General features: G+C 37.4%; 1 protein-coding gene and 1 pseudogene across 2 annotated transcripts in view; one reads left to right on the top strand and one right to left on the bottom strand.

Annotated features, from left to right (window-relative positions):
* LOC110295785 (vomeronasal type-2 receptor 26-like) overlaps positions 1–25744 on the bottom strand; it is a 247717-nt pseudogene that overhangs the window by 21880 nt on the left and 200093 nt on the right.
* LOC110288433 (vomeronasal type-2 receptor 26-like) overlaps positions 4957–25744 on the top strand; it is a 38263-nt gene continuing 17475 nt past the window's right edge. Inside the window, exons 1-3 of one of the 2 annotated variants that reach the window (XM_085839951.1) lie at positions 4957–5333; positions 6595–6892; positions 13897–14157. In XM_085839951.1, the coding sequence (XP_085696077.1) occupies positions 4975–5333; positions 6595–6892; positions 13897–14157 (918 nt within the window). In that variant the 5' untranslated portion in view covers positions 4957–4974. Of the gene's footprint in view, positions 5334–6594; positions 6893–13896; positions 14695–25744 lie in introns of both variants that reach the window. The other variant, XM_021154788.2, reaches the window with a different exon arrangement.

Genomic DNA, 25744 nt, shown 5'->3' with positions numbered 1-25744 from the left:
TTGCATTGAATCTGTAGATTGCTTTTGGCAAGATAGCCATTTTTACAATGTTGATCCTGCCAATCCATGAGCATGGGAGATCTTTCCATCTTCTGAGATCTTCTAGAATTTCTTTCTTCAGAGACTTGAAGTTTTTATTATACAGATGTTTCACTTCCTTAGTTAGAGTCACGCCAAGATATTTTATATTATTTGTGACTATTGAGAAGGGTGTTGTTTCCCTAATTTCTTTCTCAGCCTGTTTATTCTTTGTGTAGAGAAAGGCCATTGATTTGTTTGAGTTAATTTTATATCCAGCTACTTCACCGAAGCTGTTTATCAGGCTTAGGAGTTCTCTGGTGGAATTTTTAGGGTCACTTAGATATACTATCATATCATCTGCAAAAAGTGATATTTTGACTTCATCTTTTCCAATTTGTATCCCTTTGATCTCCTTTTGTTGTCGAATTGCTCTGGCTAGGACTTCAAGTACAATGTTGAATAGGTATGGAGAAAGTGGACAGCCTTGTCTAGTCCCTGATTTTAGAGGGATTGCTTCAAGCTTCTGACCATTTACTTTGATGTTGGCTACTGGTTTGCTGTAGATTGCTTTTATCATGTTTAGGTATGGGCCTTGAATTCCTGATCTTTCCAAGACTTTTATCATGAATGGGTGTTGGATCTTGTCAAATGCTTTTTCCGCATCTAACGAGATGACCATGTGGTTTTTGTCTTTGAGTTTGTTTATATACTGGATTACGTTGATGGATTTCCGTATATTGAACCATCCCTGCATCCCTGGGATGAAACCTACTTGGTCAGGATGGATGATTGTTTTGATGTGTTCTTGGATTCGGTTAGCAAGAATTTTATTGAGGATTTTTGCATCAATATTCATAAGGGATATTGGTCTGAAGTTTTCTATCTTTGTTGGGTCTTTTTGTGGTTTAGGTATCAGAGTAATTGTGGCTTCATAGAATGAGTTGGGTAGAGTACCTTCTGTTTCTATTTTGTGGAATAGTTTGTGAAGAACTAGGATTAGATCTTCTTTGAAGGTCTGATAGAACTCTGCACTAAACCCATCTGGTCCTGGGCTTTTTTTGGTTGGGAGACTATTAATGACTGCTTCTATTTCTTTGGGGGATATAGGGCTGTTTAGATCATTAACCTGATCTTGATTCAACTTTGGTACCTGGTATCTGTCTAGGAACTTCTCCATTTCATCCAGGTTCTCCAGTTTTGTTGAGTATAGCCTTTGGTAGAAGGATCTGATGGTGTTTTGGATGTCTTCAGGATCTGTTGTTATGTCTCCTTTTTCATTTCTGATTTTGTTAATTAGGATGCTTTCCCTGTGCCCTCTAGTGAGTCTGGCTAAGGGTTTATCTATCTTGTTGATTTTCTCAAAGAACCAGCTCCTTGATTGGTTGATTCTTTGAATAGTTTTTCTTGTTTCCACTTGGTTGATTTCACCCCTGAGTTTGATTATTTCCTGCCGTCTACTCCTCTTGGGTGAATTTGCTTCCTTTTGTTCTAGTGCTTTTAGGTGTGTTGTCAAGCTGCTAATGTGTGCTCTCTCTAGTTTCCTTTTGGAGGCACTCAGAGCTATGAGTTTTCCTCTTAGAAATGCTTTCATTGCGTCCCATAAGTTTGGGTATGTTGTGGCTTCATTTTCATTGAACTCTAAAAAGTCCTTAATTTCTTTCTTTATTCCTTCCTTGACCAAGGTATCATTGAGAAGAGTGTTGTTCAGTTTCCACGTGAAGGTTGGCTTTCTATTATTTATTTTGTTATTGAAGATCAGCCTTAGTCCATGGTGATCTGATAGGATGCATGGGACAATTTCAATGTTTTTGTATCTGTTGAGTCCTGTTTTGTGCCCAATTACGTGGTCAATTTTGGAGAAGGTACCATGAGGTGCTGAGAAGAAGGTGTATCCTTTTGTTTTAGGGTAAAATGTTCTGTAGATATCTGCCAGATCCATTTGATCCATAACTTCTGTTAGTTTCACTGTGTCCCTGTTTAGTTTCTGTTTCCATGATCTGTCCATTGGTGAAAGTGGTGTGTTGAAGTCTCCCACTATTATTGTATGAGGTGCAATGTGTGCTTTGAGATTTACTAAAGTTTCTTTAATGAATGAGGCTGCCTTTGTATTTGGAGCATAGATATTCAGGATTGATAGTTCCTCTTGGAGGATTTTACCTTTGATGAGTATGAAGTGCCCCTCCCTGTCTTTTTTGATGACTTTGGGTTGGAAGTCAATCTTATCTGATATTAGAATGGCTACTCCAGCTTGTTTCTTCAGACCATTTGCTTGGAAAATTGTTTTCCAGCCTTTCATTCTGAGGTAGTGTCTATCTTTTTCTCTGAGATGAGTTTCTTGTAAACAGCAAAATGTTGGGTCTTGTTTGTGTAGCCAGTTTGTTAGTCTATGTCTTTTTATCGGGGAGTTGAGTCCATTGATATTAAGAGATATTAAGGAAAAGTAATTGTTGTTTCCTGTTATTTTTGTTGTTAAAGTTGGCATTCTGTTCTTGTGGCTGTCTTCTTTTAGGTTTGTTGAGGGATTACTTTCTTGTTGTTTCTAGGGCGTGGTTCCTGTCCTTGTATTGGTTTTTTTCTGTTATTATCCTTTGAAGGGCTGGATTCGTGGAGAGATAATGTGTGAATTTGGCTTTGTCGTGGAATACTTTGGTTTCTCCATCTATGTTAATTGAGAGTTTGGCTGGGTATAGTAGCTTGGGCTGGAATTTGTGTTCTTTTAGTGTCTGTATAACATCTGTCCAGGATCTTCTAGCTTTCATAGTCTCTGGTGAAAAATCTGGTGTAATTCTGATAGGCTTGCCTTTATATGTTACTTGGCCTTTTTCTCTTACTGCTTTTAGTATTCTATCTTTATTTAGTGCATTTGTTGTTCTGATTATTATGTGTCGGGAGGTATTTCTTTTCTGGTCCAGCCTATTTGGAGTTCTGTAGGCTTCTTGTATGTTCATGGGCATCTCTTTCTTTAGATTTGGGAAGTTTTCTTCTATAATTTTGTTGAAGATGTTTGCTGGTCCTTTGAGTTGAAAATCTTCATTCTCATCCACTCCTATTATCCGTAGGTTTGGTCTTCTCATTGTGTCCTGTATTTCCTGGATGTTTTGAGTTAGGATCTTTTTGCATTTTCCATTTTCCTTGATTGTTGTGCCCATGTTCTCTATGGAATCTTCTGCACCTGAGATTCTCTCTTCCATCTCTTGTATTCTGTTGCTGATGCTTGCATCTATGGTTCCAGATTTCTTTCCTAGGGTTTCTATCTCCAGTGTTGCCTCATTTTGGGTTTTCTTTATTGTGTCTACTTCCCTTTTTAGGTCTAGTATGGTTTTGTTCATTTCCATCATCTGATTGGATGTGTTTTCCTGTTTCTCTTTAAGGACTTCTACCAGTTTGGTTGTGTTTTCCTGTTTTTCTTTAAGGACTTGTAACTCTTTAGCCATGTTCTCCTGTAGTTCTTTAAAGTCCTTCTTGATGTCCTCTACCATCATCATGAGATATGCTTTTAAATCCAGGTCTAGTTTTTCAGGTGTGTTGGGGTGCCCTGGACTGGGCGAAGTGGGAGTGCTGGGTCCTGATGATGGTGAGTGGTCTTGGTTTCTGTTAGTAAGATTCTTACCTTTACCTCTCGCCATCTGGTAATCTCTGGAGTTGTTATAGTTGTCTCTGTTCAGAGGTTGTTCTTCTGGGGATTCTGAGTATCCTCTGTCAGCAGACCTGTACAGACTAAGTTCGGCGGAGTCCCGGAGCCAAGATGGCGCTCCCTGCAGGGCAGGTCACTGTTCTCCGGCTGGGAGGGTGCCGGATGTCTGCGGCCCCAAAAGGGTGCTGCCTCAGCGGCTCTGTGGCTCCCGCCTGTCCCAGAAGCTGTCTGCCTCTGTGGTCCTCACTCTAACCTGTAGACTAAGTTCGGAGGAGTCCCGGAGCCAAGATGGCACTCTCTGCAGGGCAGGTCTCTGTCCTCCGGCTGGGAGGGTGCCGGAAGTCTGCGGCCCCAAAAGGGTGCTGCCTCAGCGGCTCTGTGGCTCCTGCCTGTCCCAGAAGCCGTCTGCCCCCGTGGTCCCCACTCTGACCTGTAGAGACTAAGCTCGGCGGAGTCCCGGAGCCAAGATGGCGCTCCCTGCAGGGCAGGTCACTGTCCTCCGACTGGGAGGGTGCCGGATGTCTGCGGCCCCAAAAGGGTGCTGCCTCAGCGGCTCTGTGGCTCCCGCCTGTCCCAGAAGCTGTCTGCCTCTGTGGTCCTCACTCTAACCTGTAGACTAAGTTCGGCGGAGTCCCGGAGCCAAGATGGCGCTCTCTGCAGGGCAGTAGACATTTTTAAAAGCTAGTAGTATCTTGTCATTTGCTTCCTTTGAAGTAAGTTAATTTGAAATCATGCCAGTAGTTAAAAAAAACTGTTTGAATTAAACATTTATATGCAATTTTTACATTGTATATGTATTTCAAAATACAGTAATAATAAGTATAAATAATGTAAGATATTAAAAATACACAAGTTGATAATTGACCCTATAAAGTACTCAGAAATGATTTTTTCTAATGTAAGGCATTGGCTTGCTCTTACAGAAATACTCTAAAATGACACTGATATTAAATGATTAAGAGTTCAACCCTTTTGCCCTCAAACACTGAGTCCTTTGTTGCTGCCTTCAGATGACCCTTCATGACTTAATATTTTTCCACTGGTTAGTCTCTCTTTACTCTGAGATTTGAGAAGTCTCAGCTCACGGAGTGTACATGCCCCACAGGTGTTTTAGAGGACTTCACAATTGTTCTTAATTGTGTTTTCCTGCTGAGAATCTGTATTGCCAGGTGTCAAGTGAGAAGTTCCTGAGCCCTTGGAGACTCACAGTGTCTCTGTGAAGGGAACACAATCTAGGGCTAAGTAGGTGCAAAGCAGATTATATTCACAGGAACTGAGGGAGTGTTTGGATACTGGTGGGTCTGTATCAGGACAAAACAATGCTTTATAAACTTGATCCACATGGACCAGGACCAGAAAGGCACATGTTTTATCAGTTTGTTGACGTGCTATTGGGATCGATTAGCCCAAGAATCTTAACTAAACAGATGTGTGGGGTTTATCAATTATTTATCAATGTTAGTATGAAATTACTTATTGCTTTCTCTCTCCTGATTGTTCTAATTATATTCCAGGAACAAATTTCTTGTTTCTCCTTAAATATACCTGCTTCTCCTGGCTACTATCAAGATGGGGATTTTGTTATTGGAGGACTTTTTTCCCTTAGAGTGACTGCTGGAGACACTAGAAGTAGATTTGGCTTTACAGATACAATCCATATACCGGAATATGTTTATGGGTAAGTGTTTGGCTTCTCTCTTTAAAAAATATTGTTTGGGAATTTCATCCATGTATAAAATATATGTTGATCTCTCCCACCTTTACTGCTTCCTCTCCAATGTCTCCTGTCTTCAACTTCATGGAGTCTCTCTCTTAGTCTCTCTCTCTCTCTGTTTATGTCTCACTGTCTTTCTCTCTTTCTTTCTTACTCTCTGTTTCTCTGTCTCCATGTCTCTCTGTCTCTGTCTGTTTCTGTCTCTGTCTCTGTGTTTGTGTCTCTGTCTATCTCTGTCTCTGTCTCTGTCTCTGTCTCTCTCTCTCTCCCTCTCTCTCACTCTCTCTCTCTCATGTTTTAACCTACTGGTTTCATTTAGGCATGACAGTACCGCAGGAGGATAGGACATAATCTGGAGTCTAGACAAGCTACTAGGACAAATCTCCTAAGGAAACTGACTCTCCCTTTCCTGTTAGCCACCAAATGCTAAATAGCTACTCAGCCATGATTGGCTCTCTGTGTGTTCACCCCAACTCATGTTGAATTCTCTTAAATATGTAACAGGGATTTGAAAACATTTTTCAGTTGAAGTGATTTTTCTTTGTTTTAATTTAAGTGTATTGTACTGAGTTTAAGCACTGTGTATTTTCTTGAGGTTTGTCCTATTTTTGAAGACCACATGAAATATTAAATTTTAATTTTTGTTATTTCCCATATGCTTTACCCCTCAATTTTACTTTCTCAGAAGTAAGTTCCACAGGAAAAAGTTAGAATTATACATTTGATAGTATGCAGTAGTGCAAATCTTTAATCCTAGAACTTGAGAAGCAGAGGCAGGAGGATCTCTGTGAGTCTGAGTTTAACCGGGTCTACATAGTGAGTTTAAATACATCTTGGGCTGAATAAGGGAAACTCTGTCTCAAAAAAAAAAAAAAAATACAACCAAGCAAACAAAAAACAACCAAACAAAAAACAAAGCCAAAAACCAAACCAAACCAAAACAAAACCAATTATTGTGAATTTGATAATAAGTTGTACTATGAATTTTCTTTTTAAAGACTATTCCTCTACATTATAAATATAGAATGTCCTGCTTGTTTCTTGGATTGTTGCATATATTCTTTATATGGCTAGATAGTTACAAATACAAATCCAGAATTTGAGAGGGAGCAAAGGGGTAGCTTCAGGGAGAAAAGGTAGGGAAGTAAATGATGTGATTGATTTTAATTAAAAGTTAATATTTTAAAAAGAACACAAAAATAGTCTTTCCAATATTTCCTCCTAGGGATCTCACCAAACATTATCAGCACATGTTGGCAATGGTTTTTGCTATAGAAAAAATAAACAAGGACCCAAATATTCTATTCAATATGTCACTGGGATTCTCTCTCTTCAATGTTGACTTTATTGAGATGAAGGCTGTGGAAAGTTCTGTGTCTTTGCTCTCAGGAGAGAGCCCACCAATTCCTAACTACAGTTGTAGGCCTGAGAAGACTGATAAGGTGGTTGCAGTGATAGGAGGCATTTCAACAGGAATATCAACTCAGATCTCCCAAATTCTAAGTCTCTACAATGTCCCACAGGTATGCAAAGAATATTGGTTCCTTAGGTTAAACATAACATAGTACTAGATAACTAATTAATTCAATTTTTGTTTATTGATGAGGTATGGTACTGCTTAATAATTTACTATTTAGTGGTCATTTTTAACTCTAAAGTATAATTTATTCATTAGATGAAATAATGTTTGTATAAGAAATTTATTTTAAAAGCTTAAAAATTGAAAACACAGATAAAGTAATGACAACCTGTATTCTTACCACTCCAAGAAAATGTCCTTTGCCTTGTACCATTGTTAATACTGCCTTCTTTCATATCCAGTTTTAGATCATCACAAAGCATAAGGACTATTATAATTATACTCATATATCTTCACTGTAACTACTGTGGATATATTCCTGATTATTTTACTGTGGTATAAGCTCAGGTTGCCACATATCATTTATTTTTACAAAGAACTGTTGGTCAGACTTACTCTGGCTGGACATTTGGCCTGTTTCAATTTTCCTCGATTGGAACAAAAGTTGTCATTTCTGTTTTTGTTTAAAAACTTTTTGCTGATCAGTAATAACTTTTTATAAATAATGCTAGAACACTAGCATGCATAAGTCAAATGCACCTTAAGTAGTAATGAAGTTAAAAAGAGCTATTTAGAAGTATTCATCTACAAATAACAGTGACCCAATGTTAGCTGATATAATCAGTGAAGTAAATTAAAACTTTCAGCAAATGCATTAGACTGCCATATTGATGTCTTTTTATTTTATATTTTTCCTTATTTGTTTATGTTTGAGACTTTTTCCCACCATGCAGTTGGCTGGTCTTCAACTTCCTACGTAGCCCAGGATTGCCTTAGAGATAGCCTCCTGCCTTTGCTTCTCTAGGGCTGGGATTAAAGGTATGCACTGTTATGCCTGACCATTTTTTTCATTTATGAATTTTTATGAGTGAATATTTTTCTTTAAAATTTTTGACTTTGGATAAATGTTTGCTATGACATTTATAATGAATATGATTTTTCACAAGAAATGCATATATAATTGAACTTGTCTCATTTTTGTCACGGATCCTCCTACTGCATCTGAATGACCCCTGGCCTCTTGCCTAATAACTCCTCATTCTGTTTTCCTGACATAGGATTCTTCCCACTGCTCTGCAGCTTTTAAATTCCATGTAGCCCCCTATTCAGCCATGCAATGATCTGCTGAGCTACCAGAGTCCTTTCAGAAGATCCCTGTCCAAGGTGATATTTTGAAGTGTTTCCTTTAGTTTTCCTTTGCTATTTCAAAGTTTTGAGTTTAACCTAATGTCTCTGAGCTAATTAGAATGGATTGTTATTTTTGTTTTTGTTTTGTTTTGTTTTGCTTTGCACAAGGTAGAGAGACAGAAAAATCTACCTTAAGTTTTCTACATGGAGCTAACTAGATATTCGGTTTCCCTAGCAAATTGTGGAAGCAACTGTCTTCTCTCCAATATATGTTTTGACTATAATTATGTGAGCTTATTTTTTGATCTTCTGTTTGGTTTGTGTAAAGGTTTTTCTTATGCCAACAAGAGGCTGCTGTGTTACTATGGCTCAGTAATATACTTTAAGATCTGGTATATGAATTGACCTGTACCAGTACCCTCTCTATATAGGATGGCTTTGTCCAATGGGGGTCTTCGTGTTTCCATATGAATATTAGAATTGCCTTTGCTAGTTTTATGATGAGTGTCATAGGAAGGTTGATGAGAATTATGCATATATATATATATATATATGTGTGTGTGTGTGTGTGTGTGTGTCTTGCAGTGTTAATTCAGCCAATCTGTGTGTGTGTGTCCAAGTTCCTTATGTCTTCTAGAGTCTTTTTAAATTCCTTTAGTCTTCCACCTCTTTCCTTAGATTTATTCCTCGGTGCTTCATTTATTTATTTTTATTGCACATGGGACTACCCCCATGATTATTTCCTCTACACATTAATTATTTATATATAGGGAGCTAATAGTTTATTTAGATGTTTATTTTGTGTTCTGTTACTCTGATGAAAGTGTATATCAGTTCTGAGAGTTTTCATACTTAATGTTCCAAGAAGAGATCATGAGACAACTTTCAGACATAAACATATCATTTGCAAACAGGTATAATCTACTTTCTTCTCATTCTATTTGTAGGTGTTTTCTTACCACATTGATTTTGCTAGGGTTTTAAGCTAAAAACAAATGGTAAAGGTGAATGTACTCTAGCCCTTGGTTCGCAGTTTAACTAGTAAATTTTTATTTTTCATCTAGCGTTTTATCCACATCAATATCCCTGTGTACAGTATTTAAGGAGTTATGATTTTGGGGGGTATCATATTGCTCTGGGGGTTCATGTTTCTTTTGTGTCTGTGTTTGAGTTTGGAGTCTGCTGAATTGGACATTTCCTTTGGTTTTACTTGTACATCGTCTTATTGAGTCATATACTCCTTTGATGTAGAAGCATATTTATTATTTTGAAGATTGTGGAGAGAGAGAGAAGGTGGGCAGAGAGGGGGTTATGAATCACCTGACACAGTTGCTGGGAACTGAACTTCAATCCTTGGAATTATTATTTGTGATCATATGATGCATGGGTTTCATTATGGCCATTCACATGCACGTTTTTCTTACTGTCTGCTTCCTGCTACTTCTCACACCGTCCTGTCTTGCTGTATCTCTCTGAACAAAACTCTTTCATCTTTTAGTTCAGTGTTTATTACTGTCCCCTACCTTAGTAATTATTTTATCATTCTAGTGGGTCCCTTTCTAGTTCTCTCTTTCTGTCTGTCTCTGTTTCTCTGTCTCTCTGTCTTTCTGTCTTTCTATTTCTCTCTGTGTCTCTGTCTGTCTCTGTCTCTGTCTCTGTCTCTGTCTCTGTCTCTGTCTCTGTCTCTCTCTCTCTCTCTCACACACACACACACACACACACACACACCACTATGTCCTATGTCCCATGGTAAAGGGGAAACCTAAATGTGTCGGCTTTATTTTGCTTAATATTATATTTGTATTTCCATCCACCTTCCTCCAAATGTCTTTATTCTTCATGGTTACATATAAGTCTGTTGTGCATATTTAGCATCTTTCTGCTTTTATCCATTCCTATTATGGACATCTAGTTTGTTTCAGTTTCTAGGTTACTGTAAATAGTGTAAAGAGCAAAATCAACAGTAAAGGATGGAGGTGCAGTTTCTCTTGCTTTGGCTTGGAGCATAGAAGTCTATACTAAGGAGTAATAGAGCTGAGTTGTGTAGTTGGTCTATACTTAGTGTTTAAGAAACTCTATGCTGTGTCCATATTGTGTCAGTAATAATGTTTCCTGTTTCCTCACACCTGCCATTTTGTTTGGTTTGGTTAGTTCTTAAGATTCATTTATTTTATATATACAAGTGTTTCTCCTGCGTGCATGTTGTATGCAACACTTGTGTACCTAGTGTCCATAGAGAAAGCTGCAATAAGGTGTTAGGTCATCTGGATATGGAGTTTGGTGGTTTTGAACCTGTGCAGGAACAGTCCACATTCTTAAATGCTGAGCCACCTCTCCAGCACCTGCTACCTATTCCCATCATGAAAACACCGATAATTGAGGTAACAGAGTCATAAAGTCTTGTAATTTAGATTTTCCTGGTGGTTCAGGATGGTAAACACTGCCGAAATATTTATTGAACATTGGTGTTTCTTTCTTGCTGAGAACTGTCTGTTTAGTTCATTAATTGGTTTGTTAATTTAAAGATTCATGTTTGTTGGGTTTCATTTTGAAATTCAAGTTTTTCTCTTCATACTGTGGCCAGCTGTCTGTGTATAGCCACTGGTAGTTATGCATGTGGCTCAACATAACAAGATCAATGTACTCACAACATCCTGAGACATTTTTTGTCATTTCTTTTGCAATTTATTTGCACACATCACAAGAGTGAAGTGTGGAGTGGGCAGAGCTGTGCTGTTGACCATGATCTATAGATTTTTCATTTCCTTTATCATGTTGGCATTTTTGTTTGAGTTTTTCTATGTAGAATAAGTAAACCATCTCTAGTATATGTTAATGATTTCCTGATATATGAAAATTATTCCTTTCTTTTCCAATTCTTCTCTTTCTTTGCCAATCTGAGTGCTGTATGTCTGCTCTCAAACATTTCTGTGTGCTGGGTCCTCTGTATGATAAATCCCACAACTTTCTTTCTAGATTCACTTTCATATTTTCCAGAGTGCATCCTTGAGTAGAAGACAGGTTGTTCAGTGGTGGTTTTCACTTGACTGATTTGTATTTTAACTTTCAGCAACTTTATTTGGTTACCTTTTTTTTTTTTTTCAAATTTTTTCCTCCACATTTTAACTTTTCTCCACCAAATGCCTGTTTGCTATGTTCTATTTAGATTCAGAATTGATTCCCTTACTGCCTCTACCAGCTTATGTGAACTCTGTAATTATTTGTGATTACTGGCCACTCTACACAACAGACCAACTCTGGCATCCAATCCTGTGTCATTTTTCTTATTCTGTTTGATTTCTACTACTGAAGAATTACAGCCTCATTTAGACACCATTGTTGTGTTCTCTATCTATTATCTATCTATCTATCTATCTATCTATCTATCTATATATATATATATATATATAAATATATCATATATCTATCTATCTATATCAATGTTTATGAATGTGCGTGCATGTGTCCATGTGTGTGCATGAGTGTGTACCTGTGTGCTTGTGTAGGGGTTGGTATGTGGCAAATGGTGTTAGTATCTGGACTGTACATGTAGGCATATCAATATATCTGGCAGTCAGACAGTCTTCCTCCATCACTTTCTACACTCTTGCCTTTAAACAGCACTGCAGAGTAACCTTGAGATTTTGAGATGACTAGTCAGCAAGATCTTGGGATTTATCTGTGTCTATCCTGCTATATTAGGGTATAAGCATACAAAGCCAAGTATGACTTGTTATGAAGATGCTGAGGATTCTAGTTCAGACCCTTAGTCACCTCCTCAGCTTCATAAAACACACACACACACACGTTAGCTTTAAAGAAATGGATTCATCATGATATTGTCATGCATGTATAGCATTACACTTTGTTCTTTGATCTCCTCAGGCTTTGACCTATCAGACTCCACAGTTATTGTCTGATCCCGTACTCAGTGAGACAGTGAACTACGTTCTCCCTCCATAAACTGCCTTATCCAAGCCTCCTCCTACCTAACTTTTCAGCTTCTTGCCATTGTGACCTTCCTTTTCCATGCCTGCTTCCTGAGGCAGCCTTATCTAGGTCTGTTTACCTGTCTGCAGATTCTGTGACGTGCTGTTAGTCCCTATTCTCAGTCCCCACAGTAGGTCATTGTTGGACAATCAGTTCTCTCCTGACAGTGGAGCCTGCCACAGTCATAGGGAGCGACAAACTATAGCTCTTTTACTTTGTCGGCCCATCTTCCGGGAGGAACAGCGGTCTTCCTGAGAGCAAACACACAAGTCCTGAAAGAACTCTGGGCTTGTCCTGTCAGCAGGACAATTGATCTCTTTATCACAGACTCTTGCCTTATATTAGGATGCAATTCGTCACATTTCAAACACGTACTTTTTTTTTTAATTTATGGTTTAAAAGTAGTTCCTTCGGATTTTTAGAAATATGCTTAATTAAGAAAGTTATGTTAATTAATATAATATAAGTAATGTTTTATTAATTTAATTCATGGAACTCATGAACCCACTATCAGAGTTTATTAATATAAAAAATTTATCATCTTATATCAACTATTTAAATTTCTTACTCTTGTGAATTTACTAAATATTGAGTACTTCTTTATGCTAGCATTTCCTTCCTCAACATATTTTTATTCATTTTCTGATTTCTTCTTTCCTATTCCTTCTCCTTTTCTCCACACACTCCTCTCTTCCAATCAATTAACATGTATTGAGTATCTGCATTCAATTATCATGATTTTGGATCCAATAAGTAAACTATTCACTAGACAATCCAAACTCAGATTCATGGTGAGAAGTCAGTGAATGGAGCCAGGGCATAAGCTGTTGATTAGGGCATGACCCAGTGGGTATCTAATTTTAGGAAATTAGTTAGGGAATTTGTGTGGAAAGGGGGATCAGATCCCAAACTGAGCCATGAGACACCAGGATATTCTGATATCACCAGTGGGGAGAGGGGGGAGGGGGAGAAGATTCAGTAAGACCTACTGGTAGTGTTGGTCAAAATTGGAAATACATTCCTTGATCAAAGAAGGAATCCTGGAACTCATTAAAGATCACATTTTAAGGAAAAGGAATGTTTCATGCCAATATTAGATTAAGTTTAATTGTGAAGTGAATTTCATAATCGATCATTCAATATAGCAGATTAGGTAAGAAATGATATAGTCTACCCCCTACCATGGAGAAGATGCCCTAAAATTCATAGGAATGACAGTGTAGTCATCTCAGTTGAAGTTTTAAGGATAGCAATATGATGGGGGTGACCAGAATGACCTGTTAAAGAGAGATTTTTCAACATTCATTGAGGGAGATAGTGAGCATTCGATCCTAAACAAACTTATTTTATGGTAGTTGACTACAGATTAAGCATTACAGAAAGACAAAATGCATAGGAACTTCTAGGGAAATAATATACTTCACTAGTAGATTATTAAATGTTGATTCTTTTTGATTGAAAATTATTGTGACTTCAAGTAAAAGAAGGCCTTTATTAACATTTCTCTACTTCTATTATCAGAAAGATGAGAGTTTTGGTATGGGAAGTGACAGACTTGCAAATGCTCTGGTTTGACTGGTATTATGTGAAATGAGAGATGGAGATAAACATTCTGGCCCTGTTTGATATGGTTTTACAAAAGTTTAAGGAAACATTTCCTGTGAGCAGTTAGAAGACAGTGGTATATCATAGGTAATAAGTTGTAAATTCTTAGCAAAATTATCTAATTGTTTAATTTCTCCTAGAGTTCATAAACAGAGAAGTTATACCAAATCATTTGAGAATAAACATAATTTTCTTGTCTTATGTAGTAACTTTCTTTCTGTTTAGATCAGCTATGCTCCTTTTGACCATAGTCTTGGGACCAGAGTTCAGCTCCAGTCTCCTTACCAGTTTCCTGTGCACACCACAGCATTGTATCATGGAATTATTCAACTGCTGCTATACTTCACTTGGGTCTGGGTTGGCCTGGTAGTTCCAGATGATATGCGGGGAGAACTCTTCCTTAGGGACATCACAGAGGAGATGACAAACCATGGACTTTGTGTTGCATTTGCAGAAAAGGTTCCAGAATTTCCTGCTAAGGACACGGTAAACAGGGAACTTTTTATGGAAAGATTCACACTGACACGTGTTATCATTGCATTTGGTGACACATATTCTCTTTTGAGATTTGTCTATAACATCTTCTGCAATACTCCTTTTGGGAATATCTGGATCACAACTTCTGATTGGGATATCACTACATTATTCTTTCAACAAAATCTAGGTTATACATACTTTGGTGGAGGATTATCATTTTTTGTTCACATAGATGAAATTCTGGGATTCAAGGATTTTCTCAGAGATGTTCAACCTAGAAAATACCCTCATGATATCTTTATCCAGGATGTGTGGTCCATCTTATTTGAATGTCCATATTTTCAACAGCACGGGATCAGGGAACTGAGTCAATGTGAACAAAATGGCAGCCTGAGCACACGACCTCTGCATGTTTGGGATATGAATACCTCACTCTCCAGCTATAAAGTCCATGCTGCTGTGTATGCCATTGCCCAGGCACTCCACGAGGAGCTTTCACTCAGAGTGGAAGGAGGCTCACTCCATAAAGCTCCTCTCCCTTGGAAGGTGGCAATAGCTGGTCTTGTATTTCCCTAGGGCACTGGGCCCTGGCTTATATGTTCTTTACTTTGGTTTATGATCTTTCCTAATTATTGGTAGAACAATATTTCTGCTGTTAGCATAGTTCTTTAGAGTACTGTCTCCTTCCTCAAAGTATTCATGTTATTCTGTAGCATAGAACAATAGTGTTAGAGAAGAAATAAAGAAAACCACATTGTAGTGTTTAAAGTTGAGCTAACATTATTATCAGAAAACAATATGTGCCTGATGCTTAAAAATGGTTTTTCTATCTCAAGCACATTCAAACAATAATACTTATACCCTTTATTTGTCACATGTTTTTACTATTTTTAATAATTTGTGAAGAAATTATTATATACAAATCAAGAGGCTTATACAAGTATAAATGTGGCATATTTTAAGGGATTTTAGTCACATTTGATGCAGTAGCTTGGTTTGTTTTGATAAACAGATCCTAGAAATAACACATAGCTTCTATAAGGCTAGACATTATCATCCATGTCTTTTATCCAGTATGTGGGAGGCTGAGGCAGAAGGATCATGAGTTTGAAGCCAGCTAAGGCTGAATAGACAGACCTTGTCTTAAAAATCAAATCCCAAACCAAACTGAAACAAAAACAAGTTCTTTGATATGAAGCTTGATTGAATGGGGTGGCACTAATCATGACACATCAACTTTCCACGTTTATCCTTCTGCATCTTTTTATATTTTCCACAGCTATTGCATTTCCACAACTTACCAGAGTCCCTTTATCTACATTGTTGTCAATACTTTATTTTTTGAGTTTGTTTTTAATTTGCTTCTTGTTTGGTACTTTCAAACACTTGAATAATGAATGTTGTGTATTTTTTTACCCCTGCCCTATTGCAATTCCTACCTCTTCTTTCTCTTTTGGAGCCTTTCTCTCAACCAGTCCTCTCTCAGTCTCACTACCTCTTTCTTTAGGTGGGGCCCATTAAATGTAGTTATAGTTTCTTACCCAAGAGTGGGAGGTTATTACTAGCCTAAGGACTAATTATCCCTTTAGGTCACATAAATCTTTTGTGTGTTTTGAATTTTGACATCGGGCATGCTAACACATCCAAAGAGGTATAGCTCACAGTGAGCGTTATTACCACATGTATCACTTTCTTGAAAAAAATATATGGCTAAGGGTTTATCTATCTTGTTGATTTTCTCAAAAAACCAGCTCCTCATTTGGTTGATTCTTTGAATAGTTCTTGTTTCCACTTGGTTGATTTTGCCCCTGAGTGTTTATTATTTCCTGCCGTCTACTCCTCCTGGGTGAATTTGCTTCCCTTTATTCTGGAGTTTTTAGGTGTGTTGTCAAGCTGCTAATATGTGCTCTCTCTAGTTTCTTTTTGGAGGCACCCAGAGCTATGAGTTTTCCTCTTAGAAATGCTTTCTTTGTGTCCCATAAGTTTGGGCATGTTGTGGCTTCATTTTCATTAAATTCTAAAAAATCTTTAATTTCTTTCTTTATTCCTTCCTTGACCAAGGTATCATTGAGAAGAGTGTTGTTCATTTTCCAAGTGAATGCTGGCTTTCTATTATTTATGTTGTTATTGAAGATCAGCCTTAATCCATGGTGATCTGATAGGATGCATGGGACAATTTCAACATTTTTCTATCTGTTGAGGCCTTTTTTGTGAACAATTATATGGTCAATTTTGGAGAAGGTACCATGAGGTGCGGAGAAAAAGGTATATCCTTTTGTTTGAGGATAAAATGTTCTGTAGATATCTGTTAGATCCATTTGTTTCATAACTTCTGTTAGTTTCCTGTGTCCCTGTTTAGGTTCTGTTTCCACAATCTGTCCATTGATGAAAGTGGTGTGTGAAGTCCCCCACTATTATTGTGTGAGGTGCAATGTGTGCTTTGAACTTTACTAAAGTCTCTTTAATGAATGTGGCTGCCCTTGCATTTGGAGCATAGATACTCAGAATTGAGAGTTCCTCGTGGAAGATTTTACCTTTGATGAGTATGAAGTGCCCCTCCTAGTCTTTTTTGATAACTTCTGGATGGAATTTGATTTTATTCGATATTAGAATGGCTACTCCAGCTTGTTTCTTCAGACCATTTGCTTGGAAAATTGTTTTCCAGCCTTTCACTCTGAGGTAGTGTCTGTCTTTTTCCCTGAGATGGGTTTCCTGTAAGCAGCAAAATGTTGGGTCCTGTTTATGTAGCCAGTCTGTTAGTCTATGTCTTTTTATTGGGGAATTGAGTCCATTGATATTAAGAAATATTAAAGAAAAGTAATTGTTGCTTCCTGTTATTTTTGTTGTTAAAGTTCGCATTCTGTTCTTGCAGCTGTCTTCTTTTAGGTTTGTTGAAGGATTACTTTCTTGTTTTTTCTAGGGTATATTTTCTGTTCTTGTGTTGGTATTTTCCCATTATTATCCTTTGAAGGGCTGGATTCATGGAAAGATATTGTTGAATTTGGTTTTGTCGTGGAATACTTTGGTTTCTCCATCTATGGTAATTGAAAGTTTGGCTGGGTATAGTAGCCTGGGCTGGTATTTGTGTTCTCTTAGTGTCTGTATAACATCTGTCCAGGCTCTTCTGGCTTTCTTTGTCTCTGGAGAAAAGTCTGGTGTAATTCTGATAGGCCTGCCTTTATATGTTACTTGACCTTTTTCCCTTATTGCTTTTAGTATTCTATCTTTATTTAGTGCATTTGTTGTTCTGATTATTATGTGTCAGGAAGAATTTCTTTTCTGGTCCAGTCTATTTGGAGTTCTGTAGGCTTCTTGTATGTTCATGAGCATCTCTTTCTTTAGTTTTGGGAAGTTTTCTTCTATAATTTTGTTGAAGATAATTGTTGGCCCTTTAAGTTGAAAATTTTCATTCTCATCTACTCCTATTATCTGTAGGTTTGGTCTTCTCATTGTGTCCTGAATTTCCTGGATGTTTTGAGTTAGGATCTTTTTGCATTTTGCATTTTCTTTGATTGTTGTGCCTATCTTCTCTATGAAATCTTCTGCACCTGAGATTCTCTTTTCCATCACTTGTATTCTGTTGCTGATGCTTGCATCTATGGTTCCAGGTTTCTTTCCTAGGGTTTCTATCTCCAGTGTTGCCTCACTTTGGGTTTTTGTTATTGTGTCTACTTCCCTTTTTAGGTCTAGTATGGTTTTGTTCGTTTCCATCACCTGTTTGAATGTGTTTTCCTGTTTTTCTTTAAGGACTTCTACCTGTTTGTTTGTGTTTTCCTGTTTTTCTTTAAGGACTTATAACTCTTTAGCAGTGTTCTCCTGTATTTCTTTAAGTGAGTTATTAAAGTCCTTCTTGATGCCTTCTACCATCATCATGAGATATGTTTTTAAATCTGGGTCTAGATTTTTGTGTGTGTTGGGGTGCCCAGGACTGGGTGAGGTGGGAGTACTGGGTTCTGATGATGGTGAGTGATCTTGGTTTCTGTTAGTAAGATTCTTAATTTTGCCTTTTGCCATCTGGTAATCTCTGGAGTTTGTTGTTATAGTTGTCTCTGGTTAGAGCTTGTTCCTCTTGTGATTCTGATAGCCTCTATCAGCAGACCTGGGAGACTAGTTCTCTCCTGAGTTTCAATGGTTAGAACACTCTCTGCAGGCAAGCTCTTCTCTTGCAGAGAAGGTGCACAGATATCTGGCAGAAGATGAAGGCCCGAAACAGGGCTTGTCCCAGAATCTGTGTAGCTTCTGTAATCTACAGTCTCACCTGCGCAGGCTAGTCTTGGTGGGATCTGGGAACCAAGATGGCTCCCACACATGTTGTGGCAAAGCCCTCCCGGGTGGGGCAGACACCTCTCCTCTGGCAGGGAAGGTGCCCGGATGTCTTGATCCAGAAACGGGGTCTGCCTCAGAAGCTCTGTGGCTTCTGCCTCTCCCATAAGCTGTTATCTTCTGTAGTCCACACTCTCACCTGTGCAGACTAGTCTTGGTGGTGTCCGGGAACCAAGATGGCTCTATTGAGTATTTTTTAAAAGTGTTTCTCAGCCCTTTAAGATTCATTTATTGAGAATTCTGTTTAGCTCTGTCCCTAAAGTTTTAAAAATTAGACTGGTGGTTTGTTGATGGTTGTCTTCAGTTCTTTATGTATTTTGGATATTAGCTCTCTGTCATATTTAGAGTTGATAAAAAAAATATTTTCCATTCCATTGACTGCCATTTTGTTCTATTGAAATTGTACTTTGCCTTTCAGATGCTTTTTGGTTTCATGAGGTCCCATGTATTCATTGCCCTATCAGTATTCTGTTTATGAAGTTGTGTCCTGTGCTAATATGTGTAGAGTTAAAATAATTAAATAAATTTTGGCAGCCCATTCTGCACTACCTTCCCAAAATTCCAGCTTTTCAAAAGAAAGACACACTCAATATACTTTAATATTCCTAAAACAGCTCAATGGCTGGGTCATTTCCTAACCTCTAAGTGGCTAATCCACCTCCCTCTGAAATCTTGAGTTATCATTTATTACATTTGGAATTTTACCTTGGCTGCTCTGGATCCAGTTGAACAGCACAATTGGGCAGCTATCTCCTACCTCCTACATGGATAATGTGGCCCAGTGTCCTGCACCTTCTCAGGCCTGGCATATCAATCACGAGAGGAATAAGCTCTAACCAGGATCTCTTTTTCTCCGCCCCTCCAGGCATTGTAGATTTCTTTCTCCTAGCCAGGGAATCCTATAAGTCTCACCTCTCTCCTCTCCCCAGTCACTGACTGTCAGCATCTTTATTTACCTAATCAGATACAACTGGGAGCAGGTTCCCAGAAGCTATGTGCAGTAGAAGTTCTTACATAAACACAATTATGGTGAATGTAATTAGCATCCATAATACAAGCAGTTATAAATATGTTCAAGGCTATTCCCTACTTTTCTTCAATCTAGATCACTGTGTCTATTTTAATGTTGTGTTTATCAATTAGTCTTGGGTTTTGTAGAGGGTAATAAGTAAGAATCTATTACCATTCTTCAACATGAAGACATCCAGTTAGACAGAATCATTTTTGAAGAGGCTTTATTTTTTTCATGATGTATTTCTAGCTTCTGTATAAAAAATATGGTGTCTATAGATGTGTAGATTTATGTCTGGGTCTTTAGATCGATTCTATTGCTCAACATGTCTCTTTTTATGAGACTATTTTGTGGCTTTTATTACTATAGCACTGTGGTATACTTTAAAATTAGGGATAGTAATACCTCTACAAGTTAATTTCCTGTTTATTATGTTGATTCTCTCTTTTTGAACACTCGCAAGGAGCTTATATTTATCTACAATTCAGACCATTTCAAAGTGTGATGGGAAAGTTCAAACACCAGAGCAAGCGGGAATAATATCAGTCATTCAAGTCTTTATGCAGTGCCGCACACAATTATGCACAGACCAGATACAAAAATCCTACAGGTGGTACCCCATGACCCCTAATTCTGCTGATCCATGAGCATGGGAGAAATTTCCATCTTTTGATATTTTCTTTTTTCTTCAAATTCTTAAAATTTTATCATACAAGGCTTTTGCTTGCTTGATTTTGCTACCCCAAATATTTTTTGTGGCTATTGTGAATAATATCATTTCCTTGATTTTTTTCCTCCGTCTGTTTGTCATTTGTATATAGGAAGGCTACTAATTTTTTTGTATCCATACACATTGCTGAAAGTGTTCATCAGCCAGAGGAGTTCCCTGGTAGAATTTAAGGGGTTGCTTATGTATACTAGCATATCATCTGTAAATAATATCTTAAATTTTTATTTTCTTGTTTGTATCCATTGATCTCCTTTAGCTCTTGTACTGCTGTAACATCCATTTTGTTTATAGCATCTACTTGCTTTAGGACTTACTGAGTTTATATAGTTGAAGTTGTTATATCTTTGTAATAAATTTTCTCACAGTTATTTGAAATTCCTTGCCTTTCATGACATTGCTTGACCTAAATTCTTCTCTCCTCAAAGTTACATTCAATTGTCTTTTATCTATCTATCTATCTATCTATCTATCTATCTATCTATCTATCTACCTATCATCTATCTATCTATCTATCTATCTATCTATCTATCTATCTACCTATCTATCACCTATCTATTATCCATCCATCCATCCATCCATCCACAAATTTCTCTCAGTGCTATGAATTGAACCCAGGACCTTGTGCATTCTGGTAGATATTATCACTGAGATCGCTCCTCAAACTTACCCCTTCTTATTTTAGTAAGCAGTTACATGAATTATCATTCTTATTCTTTAACTTTTATATCCTATGGCTAAATTCAATCTCTTTGGCCAGATTCTAGTTATATTATCTCTTTAAAAATATTTTAGCTTGTTATTTTAGGGGTAGTTGAAGAATTTATTCCATGAATACATATAGTTAGTGCCACACAAGAATGTGTCAATCAAGAGGAAATCACATATACAGTGGTAGTCTAATAAGTTTTAATTTTCTAATGATGGTGTGATCACACTCTTTTGTACATTTGAATTCTGAAATGTTTGCTCAATCACAAAATATTCTAATAATGCATATCTCAGAATGGATCCTTCTTCTTAAGTAACACATGTCTGTAGACATTATACATTTAAAATAATTATTGCTGGGTAAAGACTTATTGTTTCCCTTTTGTCTATCTATCTATCTATCTATCTATCTATCTATCTATCTATCTATCTATCTATCCATCCACCTATCTATCTATTTATTGAATGTTTCACACTTTTGTTTTCACTTCACTTGCCACTTGCTATAGTGGTATGATTTGTTAGGTTTTTTTTCTCTGCTTATTGTTCTCTTTTTCCATTTTTTATATGGCCACTATATAAAAAATATCTTTTAGTTCTGTGTTATACACAATTTCAATTATATGCATAGTTATGTACTTCCATCTATCTCTGATTTTTGATGTTAAAGTCAATATCTTCATGTATTATATATCCATTAATATATCAGCATGATTATGTTTAATATTTTATTAAATATTTTTTTCATTTACATTTCAAATGCTATTCCTCTATACCCGCTACAGCCCTGCACCCCAACCGGCCCACTCCCAATTCATGGCCTGGGCATTCCCCTGTAGAGGGGCAAATAATCTTTGCAAGACCAAGGGCCTCTTCTCCCATTGATGGCCTACTAGGCCAAACTCTGCTACATATTCAACTAGAGACACAAGCTCGGGGGGGGGGGTGTACTGGTTAGGTCATATTGTTGTTTTTCCTATACCATTGCAGACCCCTTTAGCTCCTTGAGTAATTTCTCTAGCTCCTTTATTGGAGGTCCTGTGGTCGATCTAGTAGATGACTGTGAGCATCCACTTCTGTATATGCCAGGCACTGGCATATCCTCACGAGAGAAAGCTATATCAGGGTCTTGTCAGCAAACTATTGCTGGCATATGCAATAATGTCTGGGTTTGGTGGAGTTTCTGGGATGGATACTGGAGTGGGGTAGTCTCTGGATGGTCCTTCCTTCTGTCTCACCTCTGTACTTTGTCTCTGTAACTCCTTCCATGGGTATTTTGTTCCCCATTCTAAGAACCAACGAAGTATCCACACTTTGGTTTTTCTTCTTGAATTTCATGTGCTTTGCAAATTGTATCTTGGGTATTCTAAGTTTCTGGGCTAATATCCACTTATCAGTGAGTGAATATCAAGTGACTTCTTTTGTGATTGGGTTACCCCACTCAGGATGATATCCTCCCAATCATCCATTTGCCTAAGAACCTCATAAATCCATTGTTTTTAATAGCTGAGTAGTACTCCATTGTGTAAATGTACCACATTTTCTGCATCAATTCTTCTGTTGAGGGACATCTGTGTTCTTTCCAGCTTCTGGATATTATAAGTAAGGCTGCTATGAACATAGTGGAGCATGTGTTCTTATTACAAGTTGCAACATCTTCTGGGTATATGCCCATGAGAGGAATTGCTGGATCTTCCAGTAGTTCTATGTCCAATTTTCTGAGGAACCGCCAAACTGATTTCCAGAGTGGTTGTACAAGCTTGCAATTCCACCAGCAATAGAGGAGTGTTAATCTTTCTCTACATCCTCACCAGCATCTGCTGTTACCTGAATTTTTGATCTTAGCCATTCTGGTTGGTGTGAGGTGGAATCTCAGGGTTGTTCTAATTTGCATTTCCCTGATGATTAAGGATGTTGAATTTTTTTTTCAGGTTCTTCTCAGCTATTCAGTATTCCTCAGTTGAGAATTCTTTGATTAGCTCTGTACCCCATTTTTAACAGGGTTATTTGATTTTCTGGAATCCAACTCCTTGAGTTCTTTATGTATATTGGATATTAGTCCCCAGTCAGATTTAGGATTGGTAAAGATCCTTTCCCAATTTTTTCTCTTATTGACAATGTCTTTTGCCTTACAGAAGCTTTGCAATTTTATGAGGTCCGATTTGTCGATTCTCGATCTTACAGCACAAGCCATTGCTGTTCTGTTCAGGAATTATTCCCCTGTGCCCATATCTTCAAGGCTTTTCCCTGCTTTCTCCTCTATAAGTTTCCGTGTCTCTGGTTTTATCTGGAGTTCTTTTATCCACTTAGACTTGAGCTATGTACAAGGGATAAGAATTGATCAATTCACATTCTTCTACATGATAACTACCAGTTGTGCCAGCACCATTTGTTGAAAATGCTGTCATTTTTCCACTGAATGGCTTTAGCTCCCTTGTCAAAGATCAAGTGACCATAGGTGTGTGGATTCATTTCTGGGTCTTCAATTCTATTCCATTGATCTACCTGTCTGTCATGGTACCACTACCATGCAGTTTTTATCACAAGTGCTCTGTAGTACAGCTTGAGGTCAGGCATGATGATTCCACTAGAGGTTCTTTTATTGTTGAGGATAGTTTTTGCTATCTTAGGTCTTTTGTTATTCTAGATGAATTTGCAAATTACCCTTTTTAACTCAATGAAGAATTGTGTTGGATTTTGATGGGGATTGCATTGAATCTATAGATTGCTTTTGGCAAGATAGCCAGTCTTACTGTAGTAATTCTGCCAATCCGTGAGCATGGGGAATCTTTCCATATTCTGAGATCTTCTTTGATTTCTTTCTTGAGAGACTTGAAGTTCTTATCAAACAGATTTTTCACTTCCTTAGTTAGAGTCAAACCAAGGTATTTTATATTATTTGTGACTGTTGTGAAGGGTGTTGTTTCCCTAATTTCTTTCTCAACCTGTTTATTGTTTGTGTGGAGAAAGGCCACTGATTTGTTTGAGTTAATTTTATATCCAGCTATTGCACTTAAGCTGTTTATCAGGTTTAGGAGTTCTATGGTCAAATTTTTAGGATCACTTATTTATACTATCATATCATCTGAAAATAGTGTTATTTTGACTTCTTCCTTTCCAATTTGTATCCCCTTGATCTCCTTTTGTTGTCTAATTGCTCTGGCTAGGACTTCAAATACTATATTGAATAGGTTGGGAGAAATTGCACAGTCTTGTCTAGTCCCTGATTTTAGTGGGATTACTTCAAGTTTCTCTCCATTTAGTTTGATGTTGGCTACTGATTTGCTGTATATTGCTTTTACTATGTTTAGGTATGGGTCTTGAATTCCTGAACTTTCCAAGACTTTTATCATGAATGGTTGTTGGATTTTGTCAAATTTTTCTCAGCATCTAATGAGATCATTTGGTTTTTGTCTTTGAGTTTTTTTTATAAAGTGGATTATGGTGATGGATATCAGTATATTAAACCATCCCTGCTTTGGATTTCCTCAGGTTCTGTTGTTATGTGTCTCTTTTCATTTCTGATTTTGTTAATTAGGGCATTGTCCCTGTGCTGTCTAGTGAGTCTGGCTAAGTGTTTATTTATCTTGTTGATTTTCTTTAAAAAACAGCTTCTGGTTTTGTTGATTCTTTGTGTAATTCTTTTTGTTTTTTCTTGGTTAATTTCAGCCCTGAGTTTGATTATTTCCTGCCATCTACTCCTCTTTGTTGAATTTGCTTCTTTGTGTTCTAGAGCTTTTAGGTGTGCTGTCAAGCTGCTAATGTGTGCTCTATCTAGTTTCTTTTTGGCAGCATTCAGAGCTGTGGGTTTTCTTCTTAGGACTACTTTCATTGTGTCCCACAAGTTTGGGTATGTTGTGGCTTCATTGTCACTAAACTCTAAAATGTCTCTAATTTCTTTCTTTATTTCTTCCTTGACCAAGTTATCATTGAGTAGAGTGTTGTTCAGTTTCCACATGAATGTTGGCTTTCTATTATTTATGCTGTTGTTGAAGATCAGCCATAGTCCGTGGTGAGATGATAGGATGCATGGAATAATTTCAATATTTTTGTATCTGTTGAGGTCTGTTTTGTGACTGATTATATGGTCAGTTTTGGAGAAGGTGACATGAGGTGCTGAGAAGAAGGTATATCCTTTTGTTTTAGGATAAAATGTTTTGTAGAGATCTGTTAAATCCATTTGTTTCATAACTTCTGTTAGTTTCAATATGTCTTTGTTTAGTTTCTGTTCCCAGGATCTGAATTGAGAGTTCATCTTGGAATATTTTACCTATGATGAGTATGAAGTGCCCCTCCTTTTATTTTTTCATAAGTTTGGGTTGGAAGTCGATTTTATTCTATATTAGAATGGCTACTTAAGCTTGTTTCTTTGGACCATTTCCTTGGAAAATTGTTTTCTAGCCTTTTACTTTGAGGTTGTGTCTGTCTTTTTGCCTGAGGTTGGTTTCCTGTAAGCAGCAAAATGTTGGGTCCTGTTTATATAGCCAGTCTGTTAGTCTATAACTTTTTATTGGGTAATTGAGTCCATTGATATTAAGAGATATTAAGGAAAAGTAACTGTTACTTCCTGTTATTTTTGTTGTTAGAGTTGACATTCTGTTCTTGTGGCTGTCTTCTTTTAGGTTTGTTGAAGGATTACTTTCTTGCTTTTTCTAGGACATAAGTTCAGTCCTTGTGTTGGTGTTTTCCCTTTATTATCCTTTGAAGGGCTCGATTCATAGAAAGATATTGTGTGAGTTTGGTTTTGTCATGGAATACGTTGGTTTCTCCATGTATGGTAATTGAGAGTTTTGCTGGATATATTAGCTTTGGCTGGCATTTGT

This window comes from Mus caroli, unplaced genomic scaffold (genome assembly GCF_978045245.1).
Source record: "Mus caroli unplaced genomic scaffold, Mus_caroli_1 scaffold_7, whole genome shotgun sequence".
In the NCBI taxonomy this organism is placed as follows: domain Eukaryota; kingdom Metazoa; phylum Chordata; class Mammalia; order Rodentia; family Muridae; genus Mus; species Mus caroli.
This window is presented reverse-complemented; position numbering and strand designations above follow the sequence as displayed.